General features: G+C 55.2%; 1 protein-coding gene across 2 annotated transcripts in view; it reads left to right on the top strand.

The window, feature by feature from the left end:
• Window positions 1-6,424, top strand: part of KLHL26 (kelch like family member 26) — a 28,061-nt gene extending 21,637 nt beyond the window's left edge. Inside the window, exons 2-3 of one of the 2 annotated variants that reach the window (XM_006747369.3) lie at window positions 1,138-1,320; window positions 3,533-6,424. In XM_006747369.3, coding sequence (XP_006747432.1) covers window positions 1,138-1,320; window positions 3,533-5,114 — 1,765 coding nt within the window. In that variant the 3' untranslated portion in view covers window positions 5,115-6,424. The remainder of the gene's footprint in view (window positions 1-1,137; window positions 1,321-3,532) is intronic. The other variant, XM_081815750.1, reaches the window with a different exon arrangement.
• The last annotated feature ends 8,786 nt before the right edge of the window (window positions 6,425-15,210 follow it).

The raw sequence follows: 15,210 nt of genomic DNA on the forward strand, positions 1-15,210 counted from the left end.
CTGTCACATCCTGGGCCTGGGTTCAAATCCCGCTATGTTGTCTTACAGCTCTGGGACTATGGACAAGCTACTTACTGTGTCCCTATCCCTGGAAAGTAGGACCAATGGGGCTTTCCCCTCCACTGGGCAGTCACCAAGTAGAGCCCAGAGCCAAAGTCTTTGGAAAATGACTTTGTGGTCATGTGGCTGCCCTCCCCTGGGGTGTTGAGCACAAGGAACTCACTGGGCAGGTGTCAGAGTAGCTGGGCCTCCAAGAAGGTTGGCCTCTCCTGGCCTGTGACACCCCCGGCCCTGGAAGAGCTGCCCTGGAAGCCGTAGTTTCCTCCCTGTTGCCCGCACTGGGGCTCCGTGCCAGCACCTTCATCCCACTCCCACCTTCTGCAGGGGACAGAAGAGGGCTTTGCCCTCTGGGGCGGCTTGCTAGGGTATGGGGGACGGTGATGTGACGCGGAGAGTTGGTCTGTCCACACTGTGGAATATTCCTCAGCCACAAAAAGAAGTGAAGCATTGATTCATGCTACAACATGGATGAACCTCACAAACATGTGGAGCGAGAGAAGCCCGACACAAAAGGCCTCACAGTGCGTGATTCCATTTACACGAAGTGTCTAGAAGAAGCAAATCCAGAGACAGAAGACAGATTGGTGGTTGCCAGGGGCTGGAGGAGGGGGGGTGAAGAGGGACTGCTGGTGGGGGTGGGGTCTTATTTTGGGTGGGGGATGAAGATGTTCTGGAACTAGCTAGAGGTGATGGTTGCACAACGTTGTGTATGTACTAAATGTCACCGAATTGTTCACTTTAAAATGGTGAATTCGATGTTATGTGAATCTTAGCTCAATTAAAAACCAAAATGGGCATTAGAGCCTCCTCAGGTCCTAGGAGAAACCCTGCTGCCCCTTTCACAGGTGGCAAATGGAAGCCGGAGAGGCGGTGTCCTTTGCCAAGGCCAGTTGCCAGGCAGGTGGCCGATGCGATGGGGACCCAGATTTTGTTTCTGCTTCTCCAGAGCTGGTTCTGGCGATTTTGCCTGCACCGGCGGCAGCTTCAGAGCCCAGGTGAGCCAGCCCAGTGTCCCTGGGCAGAGACTAGACAGACCTGAGGCCTCTGAGCTCAGCCCCCACTTCTGCTCTCCTGCAGCATGGCTGACAAAAATGGAGCTCTCAAGTGCACCTTCTCAGCGCCCGGCCATAGCACCAGCCTCCTGCAGGGTCTTGCTGCCCTCCGTGCCCAGGGCCAGCTGCTGGACGTGGTACTCACCATCAACAGAGAGACCTTCCATGCACACAAGGTGGTCCTGGCCGCCTGCAGCGACTACTTCAGGTGAGCACAGGTCTCGGGGGATAGGCCGAAGAGTGCCCACCCAACTAAGAGGGAGTGATCTCAGCACCAGCCAGCCAGCCAGCCAGCCAGCCAGGATGGCTCTGAGGGAAAGTGGCTGGTACTGGCCACACATTCAGTAAACCTGGAGCTTTTTCTAGGTTTGTAACTTTCTCAAACTTTTGGGGGATATGGTGCAGGCAAGCAGAACGTGCCTGGGGGATAGCATGGCCCATGGGCACCCAGTTAGCAGCTTCTGCCCTGGGGGAGTGGCAGGGCTTGGCCTTGTTTTCATTCTGTCTTTATTTGACACCTGTGTGTACCAGGCCCTGTGCTTGGCCTCGGGGATCCAGCAGAGACAGGACAGACACAAGTCTCTGCCCCCATAGGTTCCTGTACTCAGGCTAGGGAATAGGAGGGATGCCCAGATGGGTGTCCCCATGCGTGCCAGGCTGTGTCATAGTCCCCTCATGACAGGTGAGGCCTTTCTGGGTGTACTGGTCAGTCTGCTGCGAGAGCCCTTTCCTAAAATCCCCTTCCCTGTGCAGGGTTGTGTGGGGGGGGTGAGGGCCCCTTGGAGCAGGGCTAGGGCCGTTCTCACCAGCTGGGGGCTGTCACGGGCTGAGGACAGTCTCCCTCATTTCCTCAGTGACCACCTGGCCATTTCCTCCTGCCAGGCTGTGACCCTGCCAGAGAGAGCCGGGGTGCTGTCCTGGGGGTGGTGCTCTGGCCCCGCTTTGCCAGTGGTGGCAGGAGTGCCCCTGCAGACTGTCTCGCAGAGCCTCAGCTTAGGTGTGTTCCGAGGGCTGCACGGTCCTCGAGGCTAGGGTGGCAAGGCTGGGATGGCTTGCCTGGTGCGCCCCCCAGCTGCCCGCCCCCCAGGCTCAACAAGGCTGTTCTGGGGAGCCAGAGCAGCCAAGCCATCTGGGGCGCCGTTTCTATTTTTATTCTGGATTTGGGGACGGGTGGGCCGGCCCAGCCAGAAATGCCCTTTAAAGGCTCCTCTGCGCTGGCACTGCAGCCGGCGAGGCCTTAAAAGGCAAAGCTCCCTCCCGTCGCCGTGGCTGCCTCTGCCTTCGATGGGCTGATGGGACTCATGGGGACAAGAAGGGGCAGGGTCCGGGGGGCTGCCCGAGCCCTGCTCCTAGAAGGCTCCATGGTGCTGCTGCTCAGAGTGTTGGGCACTTGTTAGTTGGTGACCCCACAGCAGCACCGAGCTCAGCTGTCCCCACTGTGGGACCCAAGCCCAGGCCACACTGGGTGTGTGACTGGGGGACAGGCATCTCTTGGATGAATGGATGAGGGAAGTTCCTTTTCCTTGGTCAGCCGTCACAATGTGTGCTTGCCTCGTGAGAGGAACCTCTTTTATGAACTCCCAGAGGGTGCTGGGGTTCTTGCCCCTCTTCCTGATGGGGGCTCCCCAAGGGCCATGGGGTGCTGTGACCCAGGTCCTGTTTTTCTTACTGGTGCTCACATTAGCCCCACTTTCCAGAGCAGGACAGAAAGGCTGACAGCTAGTGTCACTCGCTGGGGGTGGGGGGTGTCTCACAGTGGACTAGGCCTCCTGTGGGCCATTCTTGGAGGGCTTTCCTGACTGTCTGGAGATGACAGTGACTTTGGCAGGGCCTCCTAGTGGGTGCTCTGACCTGGGGACCCTCACCCCTTCCCCATCCCTGTGTGGTAGGACTGAGACTCGGGCTCGGGAAGGTGGAGCCACCTGCCCACGTGTGCCTGCTGGTGAGGGGCTCGGCTCTGAGAACCATGGTACATGGTGTTCTTGGGGTCCCCACCTTGTCTCCTGAGCCTGCCGTGTGTGTGGTCTTACAGGGCTGGGTGCCAAAGTGGGGCTGGCGCCTGTCTCATGGCCAAAGTCAACGTTTGGCCTCTTCCTGCCCACCTGTATCTGCCCTGCCATGAGTGGTCCCCCGGCCCCTCCCTCTGAGCCAGGGGGTGGTCCCAGCACTTCACACCTCTGGGTAGGGTGGACGTGGCCCCATGCGGAGGGACAGAGTGGGGAGCTGATGTTTGTAGGAATACACAAGGCTTGGGTGGATTAAAAATCTTTTATTTTTTTAACATGTCTTTAATGAGCATCTGACCTCTTTCCCCTGGTTGGCTGTGCCTTGCTCATGGTGTCCAGGAGCCAGGCTATTCCTGGGTGGCCATGAGGCCCCTTGGCTGCCCTGAGCCCACATGCTGTGTTTCTGAACTTCAGGGCCATGTTCACGGGTGGCATGAGGGAGGCGAGCCAGGACATCATCGAGCTGAAGGGCGTGTCCGCCCGCGGCCTGCGGCACATCATTGACTTTGCCTACAGTGCCGAGGTGACGCTGGACCTGGACTGCGTGCAGGACGTGCTGGGTGCGGCCGTGTTCCTGCAGATGCTTCCCGTGGTGGAGCTGTGCGAGGAGTTTCTTAAGGCCGCCATGAGCGTAGAGACCTGTCTGAACATCGGCCACATGGCCACCACCTTCAGCCTGGCCTCACTCAAGGAGTCCGTGGATGCCTTCACCTTCCAGCACTTCCTGCAGATCGCGGAGGAGGAGGACTTCCTGCACCTCCCGCTGGAGCGCCTGGTCTTCTTCCTGCAGAGCAATCGGCTGCAGAGCTGCGCCGAGATTGACCTGTTCCGCGCGGCGGTCCGCTGGCTGCAGCACGACCCGGCCCGGCGGCCGCGTGCCAGCCACGTGCTCTGCCACATCCGCTTCCCGCTCATGCGGTCGTCAGACCTGGTGGACAGCGTGCAGACGCTGGACATCATGCTGGAGGATGTGCTGTGCCGGCAGTACCTGCTGGAGGCCTTCAACTACCAGGTGCTCCCCTTCCGGCAGCACGAGATGCAGTCCCCGCGCACGGTTGTGCGCTCCGACGTGCCCTCCCTGGTCGCCTTCGGTGGCACGCCCTATACCGACAGCGACCGCTCTGTCAGCAGTAAGGTGTACCAGCTGCCCGAGCCCGGCGCCCGCCACTTCCGGGAGCTCACCGAGATGGAGGTGGGCTGCAGCCACACGTGCGTGGCCGTCCTGGACAACTTCGTGTACGTGGCCGGGGGCCAGCACCTGCAGTACCGCAGCGGCGAGGGCGCGGTGGACGCCTGCTACCGCTACGACCCGCACCTGAACCGCTGGCTGCGCCTGCAGGCCATGCAGGAGAGCCGCATCCAGTTCCAGCTGAACGTGCTGTGCGGCATGGTGTACGCCACGGGCGGCCGCAACCGGGCCGGCAGCCTGGCCTCGGTCGAGCGGTACTGCCCGCGGCGCAACGAGTGGGGCTACGCCTGCTCTCTGAAGCGCCGCACCTGGGGCCACGCGGGCGCCTCGGTGGGGGGCCGCCTCTACATCTCGGGCGGCTACGGCATCTCCGTGGAGGACAAGAAGGCGCTGCACTGCTACGACCCTGCCGCCGACCAGTGGGAGTTCAAGGCACCCATGAGCGAGCCCCGCGTGCTTCACGCCATGGTGGGGGCCGGCGGCCGCATCTATGCCCTCGGTGGCCGCATGGACCACGTGGACCGCTGCTTTGACGTGCTGGCGGTGGAGTACTACGTGCCCGAGACGGACCAGTGGACCAGCGTGAGCCCCATGAGGGCCGGCCAGTCGGAGGCTGGCTGCTGCCTGCTGGATAGGAAGATCTACATCGTGGGGGGCTACAACTGGCGCCTCAACAATGTGACGGGCATCGTGCAGGTGTACAACACGGAGACGGACGAGTGGGAGCGCGACCTGCACTTCCCGGAGTCCTTCGCGGGCATCGCCTGTGCCCCTGTCCTGCTGCCCCAGTCAGGGACCAGGAGGTAGCCCCTGGGACCCCTGGGACCCCTGGGACCCGGCCCAGCCTCAGGCTGTCTCTGCGAGGGGCGTGGTGAGCGCACACTGGGGCCCAGAACCACAGAACCACCCCGGGCCCGTGGGCTGACGTCTCGGCGCCTGTTGTGTTGATGAGGTCCCCTTCTGGGGTCCCTCCTTCCTTCCCAGAGTAGGTCCTGGCTTCGTGCGCCCTGAGGGAGCCTGCCACCGATGAGGCTGGATGAGGCTGCCGTGGCGGCAGAGTCACTCCCAAGGAGGTTTCCTCTCCTGCCCCACATCCCTGCTCACGGAGGGAATCAGGGTCTTCTTTGAGGTGTGGTTGTGTGGCTTTGTCCCACTTCTCTCCTCCCCTAGCTTGGCGGCCTCAGACATTCCGATGCGAGCTCGTTAACGTCGATCCCCAAATCCATGGTTTGTGCCCTGCCCCCCTCCCAAGTTTCTTGCACCATCTATTTTTTAAAATAAACACCACCCCCAAACTCTGTAACATATGGACCTCCAGGAGCTGGTGAGGTGGCAGGGAAGCACCCAGCTCAGGGTTGACCTCAAGGGTGGGCATATTTCTGCCTCCAATAAGCCCAGGCTGCTGGGGTGGGAGGGTGGCCTTGGAGGAGAGTCTCATACTTGCCTCCATGCCGGTCTTCGGTCCCAGTACCTTCGGTGTGTGCGGTTGTCCACTTTCAGAAGGAAAAAACACAGCCAGCTCTCAGAGACTGTCCTCATAGTCAGCCAGCCTTCCATTTGGCACTGGGCGTCTCGTGGGGCCTTGATGAGGAGCGGGCCGAGATGCCCCCGTTCCTGTCCTCACCCCCTGGCTCAAGGGTGACACCTGCTTTAGAACTCACAGTGTGTCTGCATTCCTACGAGTCTCATGATTTTTATCTCTCTCCCTTTCTCCAGCCCTCCACTCCCGCCTTGTCCCGTGTTCAGGTTGTCCTGCCACCAGGCCTGGGCCCCTTTAGCAAGGGAAGTCAGGTGGGTGGTGCGGCCTCTTCCCTTCAAGGGCTTTGCAGCATCTCCGGCCACATTTGTTTTGGTGTCAAACATCTAAAGGTGTTTATTATTATTATTTTTTTGGGGGGGTTTCTGTTTTGCTTTTTTTTAAGACACTGGCATTGCTGTCTTATAAATGGGATTTGTACCCTCGGGGCAACTTTAAAGTGTTTCTTCTGCTGCTAATGGATGATTGATGTCGTGTCTCTGTGACACACTCACCGTGTAAAGAATTAACCTCATATCTTAGCAGATGTCGTCTCCTAATATTTTCCTTCATTTAATAAAAATGTTATGGTGAAAAGATGGAGCAGGCCCAGCGCTGAGCTTGTGGGGCCTGATGGGTCACAGATTCCTCATGTCCTCTATGTGGTTAGGGGCTCCCCTCCCCTCTTTGCCCTTTTCTAGCATTGCAGAGGAGCTGGAAGGGGGGCTGGCCTTTGGCTCCGGGGTGTGGGGCAGTGAGAAGTGTGACCAGAACTTCCACCGGGTGCCAGGAAGACAGGGCAAATCTGCCCTGGGCTGGGTGGCCTTCGGAGAGACTCTCTCCAGGTTGTTCCATGGGCCTGGTGGCTTGGCCCCTTGCCACCAGACAGCCCCCAGCTCCTGGCAGGTTGTTTCCATCTGCTCAGTCCTGGGGTGTGCGATTGGGGAGCTGGGGAGCCCCTCTCCCTGGAGGCCATGATGGGGGAGACGCAGGGCAGGTCCTAAAGGAAGCATGAAGTCATCTCCATTCTGTATGGGCCTAAGAGCTCTGTGAATGGCCCCCAGCCCCTGCTCTCATGGCTGGCCTCACCACGAACCGGGCTGTATGTTGGTGGAGAAAGCCTGCTGTTCACAGACAGTTTTCTGAGAGGAGAGGCATCCAGGATCCCCCTCAAAATGCACCCGCAGGCCTGGTGCTCCTGTGCAGCAGCCACTGGGGCCCCAGAGCGAGGCCGGATGTGTGGGTGGGGGGCAGCGTTGAAATAAAAACTTGGTTGGGAACCAGGAAGGAACCCATGCTGCCAGGGGCATTGAAACGAAAGCAGCAGTCCTTGGGGACTTACCAGAACATTCCAGTCCCTTTTTACCCCCCCCCAACCTGAGCTCCCCCAAGGAGAACCCTTCCCTGCTAGAGGCATGGCCCCTAAGGGGGGGGCAGTGAGAATCTTTTGCCAGCTGCAAGTCCCCCCAGATCAGCTCACACCTCAGAACATCTTGTCCCCAATGAGCTGGCAGGGGTGCCGGCGCAGGGGGTGGGGTTGGGGGGGGCGCTGCCGTATCTAACCGGGTCGATTGTGCATAACCGTCTGGGCTGGTTCATGGAATGTTCTCAGGGGCCCCCTGCCCCTCCCTCTTCACCCGCCCCCCCCGGAAGAAAGGAAAATTATTTTTCGTATTGTAAACTTTAAACACGAAAAAGCTGTTTTTAATTTAGTAGAAACTGGCTTGAATCTTCAGTTTGTGAACGTTTGTGTCCTTCAGAGAAAGGCGGAACATGCATTTGCACACACATGCTTACACAAATGCACACACATGCGTAAGCTCACATGCACACCTGCACTCATGCATTGTGACATGCACACTCACATGGGGACGCTGGTGCTCACACGTAGCCTTGCTTGCATGCTCAACGACGTGCTCACGTGCTTGCTCACACAAACACAATCACACTCAGGCGCCTGGGTGGCTCAGATGGTTAAGCGTCTGCCCAGGACCCTCATGATCTCAGGGTCCTGGGATCGAGCCCTGCATCGGGCTCCCTGCTCTGTGGGAAGCCTGCTTCTCCCTCTCCCACTCCCCCTGCTTGTGTTCCCTCTCTTGCTGTCTTTCTCTCTGTCAAATAAAAAAAAAAAACCCTTAAAACACACACACACACACACACACACAATCACACTCACCCTTGGACCAGCCTGGGCCTCTCTACTTAGCACCCTGAAGGGGTCTGGAGCCTGTCACCTCATCTCCTCCATTCACCTTTCACCCAGGGTGGCTTGGGCCATGAATGGCCAGCCACTGCGTGTAGGGACTGAGCTTGGGGAAAGCCTGTGTGCTTCCAGATGGCCTGCTTCCCCACCAAGGCCCTGGATGCGGCCGGCAGGAGCCTCCCTCCACACCTGGGCTCAGGCTGTGGGAAAACACTGTCTCCCGGGACGGTGGGATTCAGGCCCGCTAGAGGCAGGCCAAGTGTGACTTCTGGGGCCTCGCAGCAAGCGAGGCCAAAGGGGCCTCTGGGGAGCTGTGTGAGGTGGGAATCTGCCCCGGACCTGGCCAGCTTGGAAACCTGCCCCTGGCTTTGTCTCCAAGAACGTAGCTCCTTCTCCTGTGTTCTCACAGGCCCCGGAGATTTTGCTTCTCATGGTGGAGACTCGGTGGTTGGGTTTTATTAGGGGCACCTGGCCTCGGAGGCACAGTCCGAATGTTTACTGCACAGACGAGAGGTCCTGGGGTGGAGAGGTGGGAGCAGAGCCTCACCCACTCCAGTGTCCATGGGTACCATCTGCCTGTGGACCCCAAGGGCAAGAGGGCCATGAAGCCGCACTCCTGCCTACAGAAAGGCGCAGCTTACATCTTGTGGCTGACCCTGCTTATTGCCATCCCGGCTGCCATTTCTCCCTCCTCACCAACAGAGCCCTGATTTGGAGCCAGCAGCAGCGTGCCCAGCCTTGGGGGTTAATTTAGGATTTGGCTGAGCCATTCTTGGCTACGCCTTTGGCCGGGGTTGTTTTTGATTTGGGCGCATTTCCCAGATCTGGCCAGCAAGCTTTAAGGGGAGGTCTGGGGTGGGGGTTTCTGGACACAAGAGAGGCCTTATTGCCCCCTTTCTTCCGTTACTGCTTCCTGTGAGGACACGATGCCAGGAACTTCTGCAGCCATCTTGTGGCCATGAGGAGCAAGTTAAGCGAGGTGCAGCGATGCCTCCTCCCAAAGTGCTGAAATCACAGAGCCACCTGTCCCACCCTGGAACCTCTGACCTCCAGACTCCTTTTTATGAGAAATCACAATGCCTGTGTTGCTTAAAATACTAGTGGTTAGATATTCTGATACTTGTAATTCAAAACAGTTTCAAAATTATATTATAAATGTAACATGCTGGGGATTGCCCATCTTATATAAGCCAGGGTTTTTATTGCAAGCAACAGAAACTGCCTCAGGCTGATTTAAACGGCAAAAATGTGCATTGGAAGCCTGTTCATTTCCTCACAAAAGTGGCAGGAAGGCTGGAAAACCAGGCTCAGAAAACAGTAGAAACCAAGGGGGCGAGGCAGCCAGGGCGATCAGCTGAAATCATGCTGAGGAACTGGTGGGTGGGGACACTTCTGCCATCACCATGGAATCCAGATGCCTCAATTAGCACTGCCACCTGCCCTTGGCACTCAGCCATAGCTGCCCCTGAAAACCAGATGCCCCTGTCTTGTCTCGATGCTACTTCTTTGCACCACTTGTTCCGGAGCGCAAACATCCTGTTGGCCTAGCCCATGTCCTGTGTCAATGCCCTAGCTGCCTGGGGAGTGGGGAAAAGGGGTACTTCAGTGTGTGTTGCTATTGCTGGGTAACAAACAGCCCCAAGTCTCAATGGCAGGCAAAAATGGATGTTTGTTTTCTCATGTGTCTGTGACTCAGCTGGAGGGTGCTTGTTCTGGGCTGCCCTCGGCTGGGCATGCTCTGCCTCCTGGTGCAAGGCTGTGGAGTAGCCGGAAGTCTCAGATCCACCTGTCTCAGCCTTGGACTAGCAGCTGGCCGACATGCTCTACAGAGCCACCAGAGGACAAGCAGAATCATGCGAGCCTTCTAAGGTCCCAATCTGGAAACCGTGTGCTGTCTCTTCTGCCCATATGCCTTTGGCCAAAGCAGATGACAGGTCCAGAATCAGGGCTGGGGACATATCCTCAAACTTAAGAAGGAAGACCTACATAGGAGTGTTGCAAAGGGCAGGACACAGGAACAGAGGGGGATTGAGGCCCATCGTTTGATCAGTCATACCAGTGGCTTTAAAGCTTCTGTTGTCAGTGGGGCCACCTTGACATTGTGGGTACTCCCCAGACTTGGAAGGGGACTCAGACGCTGGGCCACCAAAAGGAAAAGCCTGCTCCATGGCTTCTGCAGCCAGTCTACCCCCTGGTGGCCAGTCCTCTTTTCTGTCATGTAGGTTGGGCCTATAAGTGTCCTGGGCTTTTGGGCTGCAGGGAGGGGGTCTGTGTGGGGAGTTCAGTTGGTGTGTCCAAGTCTCAGGGCACCGTGGTGTCATTGGAAGGCCTATCCCAAACATCCCCTCAGCATGGGTGGTTGCCAGGGAGGCACTGGACTGTAGGCGCTGCCCCTGTCCTGCCATCCCATAAAGCCGTCCCCTGGGCCCCTGCCCCCTCAGTTCCAGCTTCTTGCTACCCTCTTTGGCAGCCCTGCCTTATCCCCCCCCTTTCACCTACACTCAGCCTGGGATGGGGGGCACAAGGGGCCTAGGTCCTCAGTGAACCCCTTCCTATTCCATGGTAAAGGGTGAGTTCCATGCCTGGCCATTTCTGGCTTCCTTCAGGTTCTCCCCTTTTGCTTCGTAATCAAACCTGACTCTTGCTTTGCCGTTCAAAACTTTGATGAGGGCCTGGTTTGGAAGTCAAAGACGGGCCCTGGATGGTTTTCCTCTTTGCCTTCCTGCTCCGATGGCCTGAATTCACCTCTATGCGATGTGGGTACCCCGGATTGACTAAGATTCCATATAAGGCAGTGCAGAAAAGCAAGGCATGAAAACTAACCTCTCGAGGTAAGGTTTTCTTCCCTAACAGTTATTGAATGCTTGCAAGGAAGCAGGCACTGAGCTAAGTGCTTTACATGCGTTATCTATTTAATCTTCCCAAGAGCCTGCAACGAGGAGTACTGCCATCCGCATTTAACACAGGGCAGCCTGGCTCAGAGAGAAGTCACTTTTCTGTTGTCAAACAGGTGGAGAATTGGCAAGGGCTGGACCACAAAGGAATGCTCAGGAGTTTAGGTTTCTTTTATTATTATTATTTTTTAAGATTTATTCAAGTAATCTCTACACTTAATGTGGGGCTCGAACCCACGACCCCGAGACCCAAGAGTCGTGTGTTCCTCCGACTGAGCCAGTCAGGTGCCCCAGGAGTTTAGGTTTTAATTTAGCTTGTATGCTGAGGAATGCTATGGCCTGGATGCAGAGGAAGGGCATTCTAGGCAGGGAGACAGCCTGTGGCAGAATGCAGCAAGGCTGGAGTGGCGGACATGAGAAAGGGAAGAGTGGGAGATGATGCTGGGGAAGCTGGCCAGGAACAAATGGAGCCAGGCAGGACTATGAAGCAGAGGAGAGAAAACCGTATCCTGCAGGCAGCAGGAAGTGCCTTAAAGGGACTCACTTCTTAGCTCACACTTGGATGTGGTGTGTAACTAAAGTGAAACTATTCAACAATTGGATATTCCCAGCCCTTTTGGGTCAGGATTAGTTGGAGAAGGACACAGGGCTGGGTGACCCTAGAGTGAGGAACACAGCTCTTCTTAGGGGTCAGGATGGGCTTTCTGGAGGGAGGGGACATTTGAGGTGGGTTTTGAGGGATGAATAGGAGTTTCCCAGGCAGAAAATGATTCATTTAACAAACACTTCCTAACTCTCCCTCTGTGCCTAGGTTTGTGTTAGCTCTGGGGACCCAGGAAAACAGAATGAATAGGCAAGTATAAAATAAGGCTTAGGGGCGCTTGGGTGGCTCAGTTGGGTTGAGCATCCAACTCGTGATTTTGGCTCAGGCCATGATTTCACGGGCTGTGAAATCGAGCCCCTGTGTCAGGCTCTGAGCTCAGCAGGGAGTTTGCCTGAGATTCTCTCCTCCCTCTCCCTCTGCCCTCCCCCTTCACATGTGTGTGTGTGTGTGTGTGTGTGCGCTCTCGCACTCCAAAATAAATAAATACATCTTTTTTTTTTTTAAGATTTTATTTTTATTTATTTGACAGAGAGAGACACAGCGAGAGAGGGAACACAAGCAGGGGGAGTGGGAGAGGGAGAAGCAGGCTTCCCGCCGAGCAGGGAGCCCGATGCGGGGCTCGATCCCAGGACCCTGGGATCATGACCTGAGCTGAAGGCAGACGCTTAACGACTGAGCCACCCAGGTGCCCCCCCTTTTTTTTTTTTTAAATGAGGCTTAAAGTGCTCAGACCCTTCAAAGGATAAAGAATAAGCCTTAAGACTAAGGAGTTGGTATGTCTGTGTCCTCTGTGCATCACACAGGGAACTTGAGCCCAGGAGTGTTTGGGTAGGGTGAACATACTTTCAGCTTCTGGTCTCAGTCGGTCTAGTGGGGAGCAGATAGGACCCTGGAAACAGCTGCCTTCAGAGAGTGGGATGTTCACGGGTCATGGGACACACACAGGGACAGATTTCAGATAGGCTCTCAGGGAGGATCTTTCAGAGGAGAGACCTGAAAATGAGAAGGTGCCACAATGATGCAGAAGCAGTCAGCAGAAGCACCAGTGCATGCCGAGATCTGGAGGTGGTACAGCAAGAAGGCTGGACTGGCTGGAATGAGAGGCCAGGGAGGCGGAAGGGGGATGAGGGCCTCCTGAGTTGCCAGGAGGGTGGATTTTTTTCCTAAGTGTGATGGGGAGCATGAGATCCACCCTGACTTACAGAGACCATGGGCTGGTCCGAGAAGCCCGCCCAGGCCACACTAGCATTAGCAGCTTTCTTTGATGAGTGAAGAAAGCAAGAACAGCAGGGCTGGGTTCTGCCCTGGTCACCAGACGCTTCAGCCTCGCCTTCCTCGGACTGGGGGTCAATGGAACGGGAGGAGGGCTTGGGTCATTGTCTGGCCATTGCGCAATAAGCAGGCTCACAGCTTCCTCTGACTCATCACCAGGGTTTAGGATGGATTGGGTTACTGCCTGGGTGTGGGGTGAATGGGGGTGAGTAGCACTGGATCTTCACCTCTGCTCTGTGGGCATGGCCCAGTTTGGGACCTGATAACCCCTGCTACCTACCAAATCTTTTTATTTTCTCTGCCCAGAAACTGGCTTATGCAGACATATGTAAGTGATCAGGATTACCAGCAATTTCTGAGCACTTGTTATAAGCTAGGCACCTGACATGTATTAACAGCATTTAAACCTTACAAAATCCAGTGCGGAGAAGAAAGCTGAGCTCTGCTGTCAGGTCTGAGGTGTAGTCCTGGCTCTGGCACTTAACTTCGTACAGGCAGCCACCATTCCTACTCTGTATTTCCTCTCCTATCTTATAGGATGGTGGCTGGAACCGGAAGCCATATTTGTAGAATGCCCAGCTCTGCACCTGATTCCCAGAAGCTGTGGTCTGTGGTCTCTGTCAGGGCCAGAGACAGAAAATAGACTTCAAATCGACTTCAGCAAAAAAGAGAACAAATTATTGGCTCATATAACTGAAAATGTAGGAGTGTTTAGCTTCAGGCATGGCTGGATCCAGGAGCTCAGTGTCTCTCTAACTTTGGCTCTGTTTTTCTCTGTGTAAGGTTCACTCTCTTGGGATATCTCTCTTAAGTAGTGACCTCTGACACAGCAAATTTGTGTTATCCTTCAAAACAGCCATCCAAGCAAAAAGGGTGCTTCTCTTTTTAGTGGTTCAAGCAAAAATTTCAGAATTGCATCTCACTGGGCAAACAGGATCATGTGCCTGCCCTGAGCCAATCATGAAAGCAAAGCAATGGGCTTTGATGATTGGCAAAGACCTCCAACTTGGGAAGGTGGGTTTGTGGGGAGAGAGGGTAATGAAGCTCACGCCATCCACATATCATGGACTGAAAATTGCAGAATGTTCCCTGGGCAGTTGGTTGTTGGCACCCAAAAGGGGAGGGCAGATGCTTGTTGGACAAAAAGGTTAGAAGACCATGAAAGTGCTCAAAACCATATGAACAAAAAGGATAAAATAAAGCAGTGACAGTGCCCAGGATAATCCAAATTAAAATCTATCTATCTATCTATCTATCTATCTATCTATCTATCTATCTATTTAATATGGACATTATTCAGTAAACAGTTGTAAAGTGTGAATAAAAGCATGTTCAGAAAATAATGGTGATCCCCCTATGATCATCACTAGCAATCCCTCCAGCCATCCCTCACCCTAGTAAAAAGTGTGCTTTTTAAAAATCTTTTTTTCTTTCTCTTTCTTTCTTTCTTTTTCTTCCTTCTTTCCTTCCTTCCTTCCTTTCTCTTTCTTAAGTGTGCTTTTTGTTCAATTAGAGCTGTCCCACAATTCCCTAGCTGCCCCTTTTGGCTTCCGCCCTGTCCATGCCTGGAAATCCCTGGAGCCTTCTGAATATAAACCTTTGATATTGGTGGTCATGGTCCCTCTGCTTGGGAAGGGACAGTTAGATGTCAGAACCTTTCTTGTTTCCCTGGGTCCCCCACCTGCCACTGGGAAGACGCTGCTATCCTCTTCACTGCTGGATCTAGTCTAGTTGCGATTTCTGAACCTTTCCTATAGCACCCCATGTCAAACTTGTGTTCCTTCAGGCTTAAGGATCCAGAGAGTAGAAACTGGTCAAATGTAAGGTGATAGGGAAAGCAAGATGTTAAAGATGATGCCTGGGATTTGGGGCTGTGGGGGCTGCTGACAAGGTTCAGGCCTCAGCTCAAATGCCGCCCCCTACTTCCCTGACAGTGGTGGCCAGGAGCCTCCCTCCCTATCATCAATATCCTGCTAGTCCATTACTAGTTTTCTTTTCTTTCTTTTTTTTTTCTTTAAGATTTTATTTATTTATTTGACACACACAGAGCACAAGCAGGGGGAACAGCAGGCAGAAGGAGAGGGAGAAGCATGCTCCCTGCGGAGCAGGGAGCCTGATGTGGGGCTGATCAGAGGACCCTGGGATCATGACCTGAGCCGAAGGCAGACTCTTAACCGACTGAGGCATCCAGGCGCCCCTAGTTTTATTTTCCACATCACAATTATCTCCATCAGAAATGTTCTTGGGTCATTTGTTGGTTGGTTATGTCTGTCCCCGTCCCTAACTGCGCACCCCGTCAGGTCAGGGACCACGTCTGCTTGCTACGCCTTTTCCTCAGTGTGCCTGGCACATACAGGCGCTCAATAAATACTCGTTGAATGGATGAATTCATGAATGAGCAACTCCCTGAACTG

The sequence above is a fragment of the Leptonychotes weddellii genome, chromosome 1 (assembly GCF_054177405.1).
Source record: "Leptonychotes weddellii isolate Sample4059 chromosome 1, ASM5417740v2, whole genome shotgun sequence".
NCBI classification, from domain to species: domain Eukaryota; kingdom Metazoa; phylum Chordata; class Mammalia; order Carnivora; family Phocidae; genus Leptonychotes; species Leptonychotes weddellii.